At 44.4% G+C, this 17,309-nt stretch overlaps 2 protein-coding genes across 4 annotated transcripts in view; one reads left to right on the plus strand and one right to left on the minus strand.

Moving 5' to 3' along the window:
* The window catches only part of LOC115198742 (receptor-type tyrosine-protein phosphatase zeta-like), a 51,919-nt gene extending 41,166 nt beyond the window's left edge, over positions 1–10,753 (plus strand). For both annotated transcript variants that reach the window (XM_029760978.1, XM_029760980.1), the window contains 11 exons: positions 71–202; positions 301–464; positions 649–784; positions 1,323–1,469; positions 1,753–1,846; positions 2,116–2,192; positions 2,859–2,990; positions 3,150–3,302; positions 5,534–5,676; positions 7,547–7,682; positions 9,600–10,753. In XM_029760978.1, the coding sequence (XP_029616838.1) occupies positions 71–202; positions 301–464; positions 649–784; positions 1,323–1,469; positions 1,753–1,846; positions 2,116–2,192; positions 2,859–2,990; positions 3,150–3,302; positions 5,534–5,676; positions 7,547–7,682; positions 9,600–9,743 (1,458 nt within the window). In that variant the 3' untranslated portion in view covers positions 9,744–10,753. The remainder of the gene's footprint in view (positions 1–70; positions 203–300; positions 465–648; positions 785–1,322; positions 1,470–1,752; positions 1,847–2,115; positions 2,193–2,858; positions 2,991–3,149; positions 3,303–5,533; positions 5,677–7,546; positions 7,683–9,599) is intronic.
* An 84-nt stretch (positions 10,754–10,837) lies between these two features.
* LOC115198743 (HMG box-containing protein 1) lies at positions 10,838–17,145 on the minus strand. 2 transcript variants are annotated; one of them, XM_029760981.1, is made up of 11 exons: positions 17,117–17,145; positions 15,914–16,106; positions 15,444–15,651; positions 15,248–15,368; positions 14,668–14,779; positions 13,642–13,754; positions 13,287–13,443; positions 13,037–13,181; positions 12,596–12,859; positions 12,281–12,422; positions 10,838–12,133 (listed from the first exon to the last, which is right to left on the minus strand). In XM_029760981.1, exons 1-11 carry the CDS (start codon positions 17,129–17,131, stop codon positions 12,116–12,118), a joined length of 1,488 nt encoding a protein of 495 aa, XP_029616841.1. In that variant the 5' UTR covers positions 17,132–17,145; the 3' UTR covers positions 10,838–12,115. The 2 variants fall into 2 exon arrangements, with proteins under 2 accessions (XP_029616841.1, XP_029616842.1); XM_029760982.1 differs by lacking the exon at positions 17,117–17,145 and adding an exon at positions 16,693–16,710.
* Between the last annotated feature and the right edge of the window lie 164 nt (positions 17,146–17,309).

Consider the following 17,309-nt stretch of genomic DNA (forward strand, 5'->3'; position numbering starts at 1 on the left):
TGTTTATGTTACTTTTATATGACTGTTTTGACCATTGTGTGACTGAGGCTCTCTCCCTCTGTGATGTCAGAGGAAGTGTGACCAGTACTGGCCAATGGAGAACCAGGAGGAGTACGGTCATTTCCTGGTGACCCTAAAAGACACCAAGACCCTGGCCTACTATACCCTGAGGACCTTTACCCTCAGAGACACCTCACAAAAGGTACCTTCCTGGACACACAAACACCTTGAAGAAGATGCACTGCAGTGCACAGAGCTTCTATTCCGTTTGACCCTGCCTGCTGTGTGTTGTACCTACAGGCTTCCCAAAGGGGACGCTGTGCTGAGAGGACGGTGGTCCAGTACCACTACACCCAGTGGCCTGACATGGGCGTGCCTGAATACACCCTGCCTGTCCTCTCCTTCGTGCGGGCCTCGTCCCAGGCCAGGACTCAGGACATGGGCCCCGTCCTCGTACACTGCAGGTGGGCTGGGAGTGTGTGAGACTTGGCAGAAATATTGCTTGAGAAAAGGTTGAATAACACTATGCAGATCCAATGGCTTGGTGCAGGAGGTGGATATCCCAAGTATTCATTTCTGAAAAGGGAAGCGTCGTGTTGTGTGGGACTCTCTCACAAGTATGTCCTGTGTGTGTGTGTGTGTGTGTAGTGCTGGTGTGGGGAGGACAGGGACCTACATCGTGCTGGACAGCATGTTGCAACAGATCCAGGACCAGGGAACAGTCAACATACTGGGCTTCCTCAAACACGTCAGAACACAGAGGAACTACCTGGTACAGACGGAGGTAATGCACACACTTACAGGAGCAGCGTTTCTCAAACTTGTCCCGGGGTGAACCAAGGGGTTCACGTTTTGGTTTTTGCCCTAGCACTACACAGCCGATTCAAATAATAAACTCATTATCAAGTTTGGATTATTTTAATCAGCTGTTTAGTGCTAAGGCAAAAAAGGTAAACGTGCAGCCCTTGAGGTCCCCAGGAACGAGTTTGGGAAACACTGAATTAGGGTTAATTGCCTTGCTCAAGGGCACATTGATAGATGTTTCACCTAGTCAGCTTGGGGATTCAAACCAGCAACCTTTTGGTTACTGGCCCAACGCTCTTAACCGCTAGGCTACCAGACGCCTTTATGCCATGCTTTGATATACACAGACCTGGAAATATTGGAAAGGTGGAAGCAACAAGGCTCTGTTCATTAGGCAAACGCTGAACAATTAGGAGCTAGGAGAAGTGGCTAGAGATTGAAATGCAACCGGGCCCAGCGCTGCTGTAGGTGATGTGAGTGAGAAGTCTCTCTCTGTGTTATGTCTCTCTGGTCCACAGGAGCAGTATGTGTTTATCCATGATGCCCTGGTGGAGGCCATCGTCAGCAGGGACACTCTGGTGACCTCTGGCCTGGTCCACTCCTACGTCTCGGACCTGCTGACCACTGGGCCCTCCGGCAGGACACGCATGGAGAGGCAGTTCAAGGTCAGAACACACACACACACACACACACACACACACACACACAGATGTGGGTTTGTCCCAAGTGGAACCCTATACCCTAGTGTGCTACTTTCAGGGCCCTGACTTGGGACCTGCTCAAACACATTGAGGATACGTCATCTCAACCTTCCTCCTTTCCTCGAAGTAGTCAATGATCTGGCATGGCTTGATTGGTGAATCAAGTATAGCGGGAGTGATGGCATTGTGTTGGTTATGTGGTTCACCTGGTAGCGTTATGGTAATGTTTACTACTGTCGCGGTATAGCTGGTGAGTCAGCGCAGAGCCAGACAGGCTGACTACGCCGCTGCCCTGAGAGAAGGAAACGCTGACAGAAACAGGACCTCCTCTCTCATGCCGGGTGAGTTGAAGTAGCCTAAAACACACACAACATGATACGGTTGGTTAGAGACAGCCATTCAGTCAACACCAGGAAGAGGGTCTCCTCCATCTACGTCTTACTCCAGCGGAGAAGAGAAATAGGCAAAAGAACATTTCGATTCAGAGTAATAAAAGAATTGAATAGTTTATCTGGGCAAACCAGAAATCTTTCAATAAATAAATTCAAGCAATACTTTAGGACCAATTGAAAAGAATAGATTGGGTTGTGTGTTTCTGTGTGTGCTGCAGTGGAGAGATCCAGAGTGTGTCTGTCATGTCCAGTGGAAGGAGAATCTTCAGACTACATCAATGCTTCCTATATCATGGTAAGAACAAGGTTGTCCATTTGATAAGGACCCCTTATAAATGCTTTATAGAGCATTCACAGGGTCTTCATAAACACTACATACACTGAGTGTACAAAACATTAGGAACTGCTCTTTCCATGACATAGACTGACAAGGTGAATCCAGGTGAAAGCTATGATCCCTTATTGATGTCACCTATTAAATCCACTTCAATCAGTGTAGATGAAGGGGAGGAGACAGGTTAAGAAAGGATTTTAAGCCTTGAGACAATTGAGACATGGATTGTGTATGTGTGCCATTCAGAGGGTGAATGGACAAGACAAAATATGTAAGTGCCTTTGAAGAGGGTATGGTAGTAGGTGCCAGGTGCACCGGTTTGAGTGTGTCAAGAACTGCAATGCTACTGGGTTTATCACACTCAACAGTTTCCCCATGTGTATCAAGAATGGTCCACCACCCAAAGTACTGTACATCCTGCCAACTTGACACAACTGTCCCTGTGGATCGCTTTCGACACCTGCTTTCGACACCATGCCCCGACTAATTGAGGCTGTTCTGAGGGCAAAAGGGGGTGCAACAGGTGTTCCCAATGTTTTGTACACTCATAAATCATGTAGAAGCAAAGTCATATGTGTGTTCCAGATTCATGTTGTTTATTTTGACTGTGTCTGTGCTGTGTTCCAGGGTTACCACAAGAGCAGGGAGTTTATTCTGACCCAGTCTCCTCTCCCCTCCACTGTCTCTGACTTCTGGAGAATGGTCTGGGACCACAACTCACAGCTCATCATCTCCCTGCCTGACAAACACACAGCACAGGTAAGCAGGTAGCACTACACACTCACTCACACACTCACACACTCACACACTCACACACTCACACACACACACACACACACACACACACACACACACACACACACACACACAGGTCAACAGTTTCACACCTATAACGCTGTCTCCATTGTGTCCTATCAGCGCGAGGGGGAGGAGTCTTGTGTGTATTGGCCCAGTAAGGATCAGCCAATCAGCTGTGAGGGTTTCATAGTGTCGTTCTCTGGAGAGGACCACATCTGTCTGGCCAACGATGAGAGAATGGTGGTCCACGACTTCTTACTGGAGGCCACACAGGTGAGATCCAACCACACACACTCACACGTGGACGCTCGCACACGCATACACACACACACACAGATCCAACCACACACTCACACGTGGACACTCACACACGCATACACACACAGATCCAACCACACACTCACACGTGGACGCTCGCACACGCATACACACACACACAGGTCCAACCACACACTCACACGTGGACGCTCGCACACGCATACACACACACACAGGTCCAACCACACACTCACACGTGGATGCTCGCACACGCATACACACACACACAGATCCAACCACACACTCACACGTGGACGCTCGCACACGCATACACACACACACACAGATCCAACCACACACTCACACGTGGACGCTTGCACACGCATACACACACACACAGATCCAACCACACACTCACACGTGGACGCTTGCACACGCATACACACACACACAGATCCAACCACACACTCACACGTGGACGCTTGCACACGCATACACACACACACAGATCCAACCACACACTCACACGTGGACGCTTGCACACGCATACACACACACACAGATCCAACCACACACTCACACGTGGACGCTCGCACACGCATACACACACACACAGATCCAACCACACACAGCCCAGCTAACACATAACGTTCTTGGTGGGAGCTTGGTAAGAGCATGGCTGTCCTATGGTTATTTTGCATTCAACCTTTCCACAACTTTCTGGGAATGGTGCAGGATAGTTGCTTGCCTTTGAAACATTCTCGGCACATTTAAGGAACTTGACAAAAAAAAAACATTATTTTCTTGCTATTTCATTATTTTAACAGAACATTTCCTAAAAGTTCAAACATGGTTACATTTAATTTCAATGTTGGTTATGTTCTCCAACTAGTTTGGCATTGGGAATGTTCTCAGATAGTTTGGCATTGGGAATGTTCTCAGATAGTTTGGCATTGGGAATGTTCTCAGATAGTTTGGCGTTGGGAATGTTCTCAGATAGTTTGGCATTGGGAATGTTCTCAGATAGTTTGGCGTTGGGAATGTTCACAGATAGTTTGGCATTGGGAGTGTTCTCAGATAGTTTGGCATTGGGAGTGTTCTCAGTTAGTTGAGAGAACGTTAAGAAACAAGTTATTCTGTGGGAATTTCAGTACTTCAGCAAAATGTTTCCTACAGGTTTCCTCATGGCTCTATTTAAAGTCGTGTTCTCAAATTGTTCCAAGAACGTTAAGAAAACGTTCCATAAAAACACAAGAAAGTGTTTGTAATGTTCAGAGAACTTTCCTTTCTCAGCATCAACATAACTCTCTCTATCCTCTATCTTGTTAAGTGTATTGGCCGCGCTCACTAATTGTCCACATCTGATCTTAGTGAGTTCTTGTTTCACAGAGTGTTTATTGGTAGTCTTAAGCAAATCTACTTTGAAACAAAAGTATACACCTCACACACGTGGTTATGGGCTTAAAAAGAGAAGACACCTGTACCATGTCAGATATAGAGTTGAAATGTGTTACATTTCGAGTTTGCATCCCAATGTCCACTTTATAAACATCACAGAAGACTGAAATATAACAAAACCGTTTCACATAGAAACCGAATTTTCATCTGTTTTTTAAAATAATGTTTATTAATTATGAAATTATGAAAAATATGAATAACATTCCACCCATTAGGCAACTAGAAGGTGATTTAGTAATTTGACTGCAGGAAAGGGCTACTAAGGAAATGAATTTCCATGTGTCCTATCTGTGTTTGAAGTTCAAACATGTTTTGGACCCAAAATAATCTAGCAGTGTTACTAAAAGTCTTATTGAAACATTCAGTGAACATTTTTAAGGAAGTTATTAAAAAACCTCCAAATACCCTATAATTTCATTTCTCAGACGGTTAATAAAACCTTCCAGGGAAACATTCAAGGAACCAGAGTGAAACGCTCTCAGAGCCTCCCTGGCTGCAAACTAAAAATAAACATTCCCAGAACAGCCAACATTTTCACGTCTGTTCTCAGAACGTTTAAAAAACGTTCAATTTTACCGGTCAGGAAGCATGTGGCTTTGTTCCCACAACCAATGTGAAAGCAAAAACATACATTCCCACAACTTCCAAGGAACCAAATGTGCTAGCTGGGAGAGATCAAACCACGCACACAGATCAAACTAGACACACACACACACACAAATGAGGACCACACACAAACAAGAACTACACATACACACGCCCACACTCCTCACTCTCTCTTTCCCCAGGATAACTATGTCCTGGAGGTGCGTCAGTACATGTCCCCCTGCTGGCCCAACCCAGACAGTCCGGTCGGCGGCACCTTCCAGCTGCTCAACATTATCACAGAGGACAGCAGACAGAGAGAAGGAACCATAGTCGTACATGACCGGTGAGATACTGCTCTCCTCTGTTCCTCAAGTCTTCTCTGTTCCCTCTATGTTCTCTGGGGTTGGGAGGTCAGCTAAGGGCTGATAAGGTGCGAGGAATGTTATTTGAAGAGTGTGTTAACTCACTGATGGGAACTGATTTCACTGATTCACCATATACAGTGAGAGAAAAAAGTATTTGATCCCCTGCTGATTTTGTACGTTTGCCCACTGACAAAGAAATGATCAGTCTATAATTTTAATGGTAGGTTTATCTGAACAGTGAGAGACAGAATAACAACAAAAGAATCCAGAAAAACGCATGTCAAAAATGTTATAAATTGATTTGCATTTTAATGAGGGAAATAAGTATTTGACCCCTCTGCAAAACATGACTTAGTACTTGGTGGCAAAACCCTTGTTGGCAATCACAGAGCTCAGACGTTTCTTGTAGTTGGCCACCAGGTTTGCACACATCTCAGGAGGGATTTTGTCACACTCCTCTTTGCAGATCTTCTCCAAGTCATTAAGGTTTCGAGGCTGACGTTTGGCAACTCGAACCTTCAGCTCCCTCCACAGATTTTCTATGGGATTAAGGTCTGGAGACTGGCTAGGCCACTCCAGGACCTTAATGTGCTTCTTCTTGAGCCACTCCTTTGTTGCCTTGGCCGTGTGTTTTGGGTCATTGTCATGCTGGAATACCCATCCACGACCCATTTTCAATGCCCTGGCTGAAGGAAGGAGGTTCTCACCCAAGATTTGACGGTACATGGCGCCGTCCATCGTCCCTTTGATGCGGTGAAGTTGTCCTGTCCCCTTAGCAGAAAAACACCCCCAAAGCATAATGTTTCCACCTCCATGTTTGACGGTGGGGATGGTGTTCTTGGGGTCATAGGCAGCATTCCTCCTCCTCCAAACACGGTGAGTTGAGTTGATGCCAAAGAGCTCCATTTTGGTCTCATCTGACCACAACACTTTCACCCAGTTGTCCTCTGAATCATTCAGATGTTCATTGGCAAACTTCAGATGGGCATGTATATGTGCTTTCTTGAGCAGGGGGACCTTGCGGGCGCTGCAGGATTTCAGTCCTTCACGGCGTAGTGTGTTACCAATTGTTTTCTTGGTGACTATGGTCCCAGCTACCTTGAGATCATTGACAAGATCCTCCCGTGTAGTTCTCGGCTGATTCCTCACCGTTCTCATGATCATTGCAACTCCACGAGGTGAGATCTTGCATGGAGCCCCAGGCCGAGGGAGAGTGACAGTTATTTTGTGTTTCTTCCATTTGCGAATAATTGCACCAACTGTTGTCACTTTCTCACCAAGCTGCTTGGCGATGGTCTTGTAGCCCATTCCAGCCTTGTTTAGGTCTACAATCTTGTCCCTGACATCCTTGGAGAGCTCTTTGGTCTTGGCCATGGTGGAGAGTTTGGAATCTAATTGATTGATTGCTTCTGTGGACAGGTGTCTTTTATACAGGTAACAAACTGAGATTAGGAGCACTCCCTTTAAGAGTGTGCTCCTAATCTCAGCTCATTACCTGTATAAAAGACACCTGGGAGCCAGAAATCTTTCTGATTGAGAGGGGGTCAAATACTTATTTAAAATGCAAATCAATTTATAACATTTTTGACTTGCGTTTTTCTGGATTTTTTTGTTGTTATTCTGTCTCTCACTGTTCAAATAAACCTACCATTAAAATTATAGACTGATCATTTCTTTGTCAATGGGCAAATGTACAAAATCAGCAGGGGATTAAATACTTTTTTCCCTCACTGTAAAGTGCTTTTTGTTCCAGGAGTAGTTGGTTCATTCTGTGTTTGAGACAAAGACTTGGGTGTTGTTTCTGTAATTGGTTCAAAGCATATTTTCCCCTGTCTGTGTCTGTGTTAGACTGGGTGGCTCGATGGCGGGGCTGTTCTGTGCCCTCACCACCCTGGCAAAGCAGCTGGAGCAGCAGGGCTCTGTGGATGTGTACCAGGTTGCACGCATGACCAACCTCATGAGGCCTGGTGTCTTCAACGACATGGTATGTCCTGGAACAGCACACACACAACACAGAAACGCAGAGAACATAGCACAGCTCAAACATAGACACATACATACTCACACCAGGCTGATTATATAGACTAGACGTAACATAGTAAACGAAAATTCGGGACATTCAAATTAGTATGATTTGTTACGTTTGGTATGTTTACATAAGACAGAAGGTTACTTAGGCAAAAAAAAAGACAGGTGTTGGTCGGGGTGGATGGGTGGTCGTATTACGCGAACGTCTATCAACCCAAAGGTTGCGTTTTTAAATCTCATCACAGACATGTTTAGCAACTTTGCAACTCTTTGTACTTTTTAGCTACTTTGCAACTACTTAGCATGTTAGCTAACCCTTACCCAAACCCTAAACTTAACACTTTAACCTAACTCTTAAACCTAACCTTAAACCTAACCATTTACGACTAGCCTAGCTAATGTTAGCAACCTAGCTAATGTTGGCATTAGCAACCGAGCTAACGTTAGCCACAACTAATTGTAATTCGTAACATATCATGCGTATTGCAAATTCGTAATATATTGTACTAATTGCAATTCACAACATATCATATGAATTGTAATTCGCTAACATGAGCCACAACAAATTGGAATTTGTAACATATCATATGTAAACACAAATTCGTAACATATTGTACGAAATGCAATTCGTAACATATCATACAAATTATAATTTGTAACATATCATATAAATTATCATTCATAACATATAATAACAAATGGATTATGGACATCCACAAATGAATACATACCATACCAAACGGAACATATCACACTCATTTGGGTCTGACGGATTTTAGTTTACAATGTTACGCCTACCCCTGAGTCCAGGTTGCACACACATGCACACACACACACACACACACACACACATACACACACCTTACACAAACAGCTCACATAGCTCACTAAGTTAGCTTATACACACACCTGCACACCATACACAGTTAGCTCACTCACACACTGTTCACAAATAGCTCTCACACACACCTGGCCAGAGTGCGAATTACACCATGACATTTGGGGGGTCTCTATTGAGTGCATGCGCTTGCGTTGGCCTAATAATAAAGACGTAATTTAAACAGTAAAATTAGTTAACTTTTAATGTGGCATGAACACAACCAGTCATGATATTTTCAACTGATCAAATTTTGTCAAACAAATAACTTCAAAAGTAGGCTACCTGGGCATGTTTGTCCACTCCAAAATATTTCCAGCACCAAAAAGTGTGCCTAATGACATCCAGCGATTGCCATTGATTAGGTCTACAATAATTGATGCGTCTTGCTGACAAATTGACCTTTTTTGTAGCCTAAAAAGTCAGGACACCTAAAATTAGGCTGAAACTGTCCTGGAAAAAACGGGATAGTAGGCCTTACACACAAGGTCAACTTACAAGACTAGGCTATAATGTGTATTGACTATGAACTTGAAATAGGCCAACCGGTAGCCAGTGTGTACTTGTAAAAAATAAATAAAAGGTGAGTAAACTCTGATTGCCGGTCGCGGTGAAAAAAGTAACGCTCCCTATACTTTCAATGCATTTTTATGAAAAAGGTGGGTAAACTTGCATTTACCCCCCACTAAGCCTAAGCCTAAACCATAAAAACAGCCCCAGAACATTATGCCTCCTCCACCAAACTTTACAGTGGGCACTATGCATTCTGGCAGGTATTCTCCTGGCATCCGCTGAACCCAGATTCGTCCGTTGGACTGCCAGATGGTGAAGCGTGATCAAAAAAGTTGAAGAATGGATAAATTAGCATTATTTAGAGACCCCCCCCCCCAACAACAACAAAAAATTGGGGACTTTTGCTGCATTTAGGGGAGCTAACGTCTCATTCAGGGGAGCTGAGCCCTTTACTGACTCTGTCTATCATCGCTCCACTCCTAGGAGCAGTACCAGTTAATGTACAGGGCCGTGTTGAGTCTGGTGGACGGCCAGGAAGACCAGAGGGCCCTACAGTCCCCTGAGACCAACGGTTCTGTTCTCCTGGGGGCCACCACTGCAGCAGAGAGCCTGGAGTCCCTCATGTAACCTCTAACACACAGAGACACACACGCATACACACACTACAAGGAGCACCACACACTCTGGAAAATACACTGTGCTCTATGTTGAGAGAGAGAGAGAGAGAGAGAGAGAGAGAGAGAGAGAGAGAGAGAGAGAGAGAGAGAGAGAGAGAGAGAGAGAGAGAGAGAGAGAGAGAGAGAGAGAGAATATTGCCTTTTTTGTACCAGTCGTTTGCAACGTGAGCTAGCAACTAGTGGATTGTGATTCATAGGCTTAGCTGGCTACAAAATATATGAGATTATGCATCCAATTATCAGAATAAAACATACTGTTTGTCATGTATGACCACACGTTGCAACTGGCTGCTAGGGGTCTGGTATTCTGTGCCTTTTGTAATTCATGTTGTACTTTCAAACTGTTTTGATACTATGTCTTTGTGACTAATGCCAAATGTTCTGTACTCTTTTTTTTAAAGGTGACCACTGTCTTGTTTAAAGTTTGTTAAAGTTTTTGAGTTATTTGATTTAACGATCTATCCCTTTGAAACGTCTTATTTGTATGTAATTACTTCAACGGGATGAATGACTTCAATCCTTCCTATATTCTGTCACTCTATCTACTGTATGTTTCTTCTCGCTCTTGTGGATGACTTGTGTAAATACTGGTGTTAAACATGTAGAATAAGAGATGATCAGTTGGAAAGGTGAAATTCTATAATATTATCTCATATTATGTAAATAATAATAATTGACCACTATCAAAAGGCCAAATGTATTTATACATCTAGATTTGATATTTTACTATGAAGTTGGCTTTCTAGCCATTTACAAACATTGTTGCTGTTTATTTTCATCGGGGGGGGGGGGGGGGGATATTACTGTGTTGATCATTTAGTTCAAATATCGATAATACTTATTTCTTATGTTTTGATCTTTTTTAACATTATAAAGTTTGGACTTTTCAGTAGTCATAAGATTATTAGAAACAGCACTGTACATTTGAACAGGATGAGTAAAAATGTTCTCTAAACCTTAACCTGGTCATTTACTATCACAACAAACTCTCGTCGTCGTCTCAGTAGTCTTTCCTTTACCCCAATGAAACTCTTTAAAGAAAAGTTTCGATCCATGCTTTTATTTATACTATAATACAAGAGCATTGTGGGTACACGTTTCAGGAGGACCTGTACATTATTGATGAAGAGAAATAAATAAACTAATCGAATCAATTTCACAATCTCGATAGTTAAACTGAGATTGAGTCAGAAATTATACTTGCATATAGCTATACTTGAATTATACGTTACATATTGATGTACACAACACATATCCGTCATACAGAAGATAAAGTGTATGTAGTGCATAATTGCAGTGAGAGTATGCATGGCCGTCCCATAGGTATGTTAACATCATTATAATAGAATACATCGTTATTATATGGCCTATTCGTTTGTCACACACCCAGTGCACTTGACCCGGGTGAGATATGCCCAGTTCCAAACCAACCCCTACCCACTAGACACTAGTGTAGATATGAGATGAATAAATAAGATCTGCTTTAAAGGCAACATCTCATCAAAAGCTATGATGTGTCAAGTGACACTTTGCTTCTTGAAAGTCCAATATCTTGAAAACTGCAAACATTTTGGTATCAACTATGGACTAATGTAACAAATACCAAAAGATAGTTTTTGAGTGTAGTTTTGAAGTGCCTAAGGGGTAGGTGTCCATTTGGAATACAGCAAGAATCAAGGTTAAGCACATAACCCACCCCTCCCTCCCTCCCTTCCCCTCTGCATGTACAAAGTCAACAAAAAAAATATTTTTGTGCAATAATATATCGAGTTATACAAATATAGGCATAAGAATAATCGGAAGCATTTTTTGAATTGCCTAGACTGATCTCTGGTTGAAAAATAGACATTTAGTTTTCACCTCCCTTTTTCCTACTCTACAGCACCACATGGGCTCATGTTTTTCAAGCTATAAGGTATGAAATGACCTGAAATTAATCAAAATGATTTAAAAAGAATACATTCTTGCTTTGGAAGATTAAGGCAAGTCGGACATTAAAAAAATATCTTATATTCAAGCACAGTTAGTATATTATATATACTGTATATATCTATATATATAATCTTATTTGTTTAGAAAGCAAGCATACCCCGAATCACAGCAGAGTAACGTCACAGGAAGTGTAGCTGGCTCTAAAGTGTGTGTGTGTGTGTGTGTGTGTGTGCGCGCGTGCGCTGTTTCCTCAGCTCAGGAGTGGTTGCTGGTTTGAGCATGTACTGCCTCCCCCCATACACCCCTCTTCTCGGTTTGCCCTCCCCTCCATCGCCTCCCTCTCTTTTCTCCTGTCATCTGCCTCATCCCTCTCTCGTGTGTCTGCGCCTCTTAGTTCCCCTGGGAACCCTGTAACGGAGAACAAGATAAAGAGAGAGGAAAGGTTGGGAACAGTTCCAAGGGGCTGATATTAAAATGACCACCATGCAAGAGGCTTCATAGGATGTGTGTGTGTGTGTGTGTGTGTGTGTGTGTGTGTGTGTGTCCTCTCCTCACTGAGTTGGTTCTCTTGCGTTTCCAGCAGTCAGGGTTGAGTCTCTTCTGCTCGTCAGCCAGAGCCTTGGCCTCCATGGTGTACATCCTCCTCTCCTCTCCTCGCAACTTCTTCCACTTCTCTCCCAGGATCACACTGATCGCTCTGAGGGCAGCGCACACACACACACACACACACACACACACACACACACACACACACACACACACACACACACACACACACACACACACACAATAATGTGTTACATTCACTTGATTGATTAGTCCAGGGAATTTGGGGATTTGTTTTGCACATACAAATGCGCACACACACACCTGTTGTCCTTCCCAGGGTACATCTGGGTGTACTCCAACCTGAACTTCTTTGCGAATAGCATGAATGCATTCATTGGCCGCTTGCACTTTGTGGGCGAAGCCCCGCCGGCTGCTCCCAAGTCCTGCTGGCTCTTAATTGGCTTGTTGCGGTGTGTGTCTTGGTCAGGGCCGACGGCGCCCCCGCCGGACTGGGAGTTCCTACGCTGCCGGGCCATGCTGCTCAGAACGTACACCGCCGACGAGTCCAGGGGAGTGAAGTCATAACTGATGTGAAAAACACATGAACACAAAGAAGAGTCACACACTGAGATCCTAGAGGCTTTAGCTCGGGGGGACTAACACAGTCTTGAGCCGCGGTTAAAACCCAGCGTGTCCCACACGCGTTGTAAAGTACCGAATGGACACTACTACCGCTATTGAACTAATGCTGAGGGGTTTTACCTCCTGAATGTGTCGAACACCAGGGAGTCGTCAGTGTGGACGGCATCTCTGTGTCCAGGAGGCAGACACACGTCTCCCACCATCACCTCATAGCACGGGATCCCATACTGCACCACAGTCAGACTGGGGTAGAACGACGACCAGCCTGCCGCAAGAACACGCACGTTAGAAAAAACACACGTTACACACATACACCTTATACTTTACATACGTTACACACACATCACCCACACACACCCAGGCCTCCTACCTTTGTTTCTGACGTAGAACGGGTGGTCCAGCTGACACTCAGCAGACAGAAGCCACTCCCCACAGGCACCTGGGTCAAAGGTCAGCTTGAGGACGGACTGGCCGAACGCCCGGCTCTCTGTGTGGGACACCAGCCTCAGGCCCTCACGACCATAGCCCTGAGGACAAGACACAACAGAGTCATTGATGGGGAACTTTACTCACAAGGGGCTCATAGGGAGATAGGAGATGATAGGAGACCATATTAAAGAATTTCAGTTAAACTGTGTTACTCAGGAACTCATTAGTCCACTGAGCTAGGCATTATTGTACCTTCAGGGGATGTGATATTGCCTCTAAATAAGTATGTACTGCACCTTCAGGGGGTGGGTTATAGCCTCTGCCTCATCGTCTGAGTCTTCGTCTGACACCAGTTCCTCAGCATCCTGCCACTCCACACTAGAACCCTTATGGAACCGCAGACGAGTGCCTGAGGACACAGGAAGAAATGTATAGAAAATGGATTAATGGTCATTACACAACAAGGTCAGGCGTTCGGTCCCGGGAGTGATCACATAGACATATACAGTCAGTGACCCGTTTATTAAGTACATCCTGAATTCTTCGGGCATGGATTCAACAAGGTGTCGGAAACGCTTGTAGAACCCATGCCCAATTGGTATCAAGGGATCTAACGTGTACCAGGAAAACATTCCCTACACCAGTACACCACCAGCCTGTACCGTTGACACCAGGCAGGATGTGTCCATGGACTCATGCTGCTTACGCAACAGTGACCGGGATTCGTCGAGCCAGGCGATGTGTTTCCACTCCTCAGTTGTCCAGTATGATCGCGTGCCCGCCGGAGCCACTTCTTCGTGTTTTTATCTGACAGGAGCGGAACCCGGTGTGGCCGTCTGCTGCAATAGCCCATCCGTGACAAGTATCGACGAGTTGTGCGTTCTGAGATGCCGTTCTGCACACCACTGTTGCACTGCAAATGATTTGTCTGTTTGCGTCTACCTGTTAGCTTGCAAGACTCTTACCATTCTCCTTCGACCTCTCTCATCAACAAGTTGTTTTCGCCATCAGGGCTGCTGCTGATTGGATGTTTTTTGTTTGTCGCACCATTCTCGGTAAACCTTAGACACTGTCGTGCTTGAAAAGCCCAGGAGGGCGGCCGATTCTGAGACACTAACAGTGACGATCATGCCATGCTCAAAGTTGATATGGTCACTCGTTTTGCTCATTCTAACTGAATGCCTCGATATCGGTCTGCCTGCTTTATATAGCAAGCCACAGCCACATGACTCACTGTCTGTAGGGGCAATCCATTTTCATAAAAGGGGTGACGTAGCTAATAAACTGGCCGATAAGTGCATATATATATATATACATTGTACCTTTGAGGAAGCAGTGCCAGGCAGTAGGTGGCCAGGAGTGGCTCCAGCCCATGTCCTCGTCATCAGACACATAGGAGTGACAGGACACAGCAGACTCACACTCACTGCTGACCTGTAGAGAGGAGAGAAACCAAGCCAGGATCAGTTAGTTAGCTAGCTAACTTTCACTTATATTCTCAAACAACTCCATATTTCTAATTCATGGGGAAAGACGATCGACTTGAAATTGTATAATTGACTTAATATTCTCAGTAAAAGCAGTGCGTTTGCTGCACTGGTCCAGTGTTGCCACCAGTGCATCATGAATCTAGTGTAGCATTACGTGCTCCCGATTGGCGCAGTGGTCTAAGGCACTGCATCTCGGTGCAAGAGGCGACACTACAGTCCCTGGTTTGAATCCAGGCTGAATCACATCCGGCCGTGATTGGTAGTCCCAGAGGGCGGCGCACAATTGGCCCAGCGTCGTCATGGTTTGGCCGGGGTAGGCCATCATTGTAAATAAGAATTTGTTCTTAACTGACATGCCTAGTTCTTAACTGACATGCCTAAATAAAATAAAAGAAAAAATAACAGCTCTTACCCTGACTCGCCTGCTGCGCTCCCTGTGTTGGCCTCTAGAGGGCAGGGGAGGCCGGGTGTGGGGAGGCCGTGCGTAGGAATGGAGGTTACTACTGGTGCCAAAGATGTGGACGGGAGTTGACCTGGGGTAGTTAGAAATGGACAGTTATGAAGTATTAAAACGGGAGCAGGTGTGTGTGGTACAGTAACAGCCCTACCTGACGACCTGAGTGGATCTCTGTAGCAGGGGACTCTGGGGGCCTGTGGCGATGTGAGCTAGCTGTGTGAGCCAGTGTGTGTCCAGGGGCCCGGCCGTATGAGTGTGTGTGTGTCCGTCACGTTCCTGATGGGACACCCCTGCCCCCACCTGAAACACGGTGGGGGCTGTCTGGTCCTCCTCCACCTCCTCCAGCTCCGGGAGGTCATCTAAGGGGAAATTACAGAAATATAATAACTAGGTTGATCAGAATTCCTTCAAGGGGTTAAATATGTAACAGAATAGCTAGAATGAACAGAGATCTAAAAGCATGTATCACAGTAAATCAGGAATGATGTATTTGTATCACGCTGCTTAATGATGTACAAAAGGTGCTTTATAATTTAAAAGTATGGTAATGATTTACCATATTATTTACCTGTATAAAGCATCTATAATCACATCATAAACATGACATTGGCTTATGATTACCGTATTCCATGTGGCTGTCACTGGTGGGGCCTCCGGGGGAGGAGGGCAGGTGTTCTTCACACTGGAGCAGGTCCAAGCCCTGTTCTCTACTTGCCTCTGGACCTGGCCCTGTGATATCCAACATACTACTGCTGCTGCTCAGGGGACTCTTCATTTCCCACACCATGTTATAATGCTTCTTTAGGTCATCTGACTGGAAACAAACACACACACACCATCCATTCATTCATTAACGTTTTATTAACACAGTTGTTGAATGTGAGCACATTTAAAATACCCAAATGGGGGACAATAGGATGATTTTACGGGACATTCGCGGGACAGTGTACCCTGGTGTACAACATTGAAAAGGAGCGTTGAAGTGGGAAAAAAGGGGGTGCGATGAGGAAGGGAAGGATGGGGGCCTGGGGGATTTTTCTTATGCAGAAAAAATTACGCCTATGCCATTTGTCAACATTTGTGTTGGAAATTGAAAGCAGCTGTCACAAAAAAAGTAACACTCATATAATTGTTTTAACAACGTATAATCATAATGATTAAAATTAGAGAGATAACTTTTCCCATTCAATTTCGCAACAGCGTCATGTGATGCAGGCCTTGTTTATAAACGTTCAGGACATCGCGCATGCGCATTTGCGCTCATTCATTCAATACGGTGAAAGGACGATAACTCACTCGCTTAAGTTAAAATCACGAAAATATCTCACAAATAGTTATACCCAGCATCGACAGCTAACTATATTACTGCCGAGTGATTTGGTTTACAACGAAATACTTACATAGTAATACACGATCCCATTGATTTGGAAAACGCAACCTAATTTGGCCAAGGCTTAGTCAAAACACAGAAGTGTCGAGCTGACAGAAAACACAGTTTAAAAATCGACAAGTATTGGATCTTGTGCTATATGCGGAAGCAGAAAATACTAAAACATGTCACGAGGAGCAAATGTTAATATTTGTATACAATGAAATGAAAGAATGAAAGAGCCTATGCATTCGTCTCTTGCTCAAGCTGGTAAGAAAACTAAACGCCAACAATGAAATTTGTTACCGATCTGACATGTCATTCGAAACTGAAGAAGTCAATCCCAACTTCGCCTTTTTCCTATGCACCTGTAAGATTCTGCTATTTATTTATTAATTTCGTTGAAATAAACTCTTTGTCGACAGTATTTCTAATAAACTTTCTTTGCAACTCACCAAAACAGTCGCCATCAACGAGAAGTGAGAGATAAATATTATTCTTTTTCGCAAACATTATTGGTGGCTTCAGACGTCAATCTATGGCTTCTCTCTCGGTAATTGGTTATACTCTAAGTAAATACACTCTCATATTTGTTTGCGCTGTTCCTTTTGGCTGTAATTCATGTCCCTCATCTCTCAGATGGCTCTA

Source organism: Salmo trutta, chromosome 8 (genome assembly GCF_901001165.1).
Source record: "Salmo trutta chromosome 8, fSalTru1.1, whole genome shotgun sequence".
NCBI classification, from domain to species: domain Eukaryota; kingdom Metazoa; phylum Chordata; class Actinopteri; order Salmoniformes; family Salmonidae; genus Salmo; species Salmo trutta.

Excerpts from the sequence above, each read along its gene's own strand:
- LOC115198743 (XM_029760981.1), bottom strand. Across the intron at positions 14,780-15,247 it reads AGCGCAGCAGGCGAGTCAGG|GTCAGCAGTGAGTGTGAGTC; the intron begins GTAAGAGCTGTT and ends TCCTCTCTACAG. Across the intron at positions 13,444-13,641 it reads CTATAACCCACCCCCTGAAG|GGCTATGGTCGTGAGGGCCT; the intron begins GTGCAGTACATA and ends TCTTGTCCTCAG.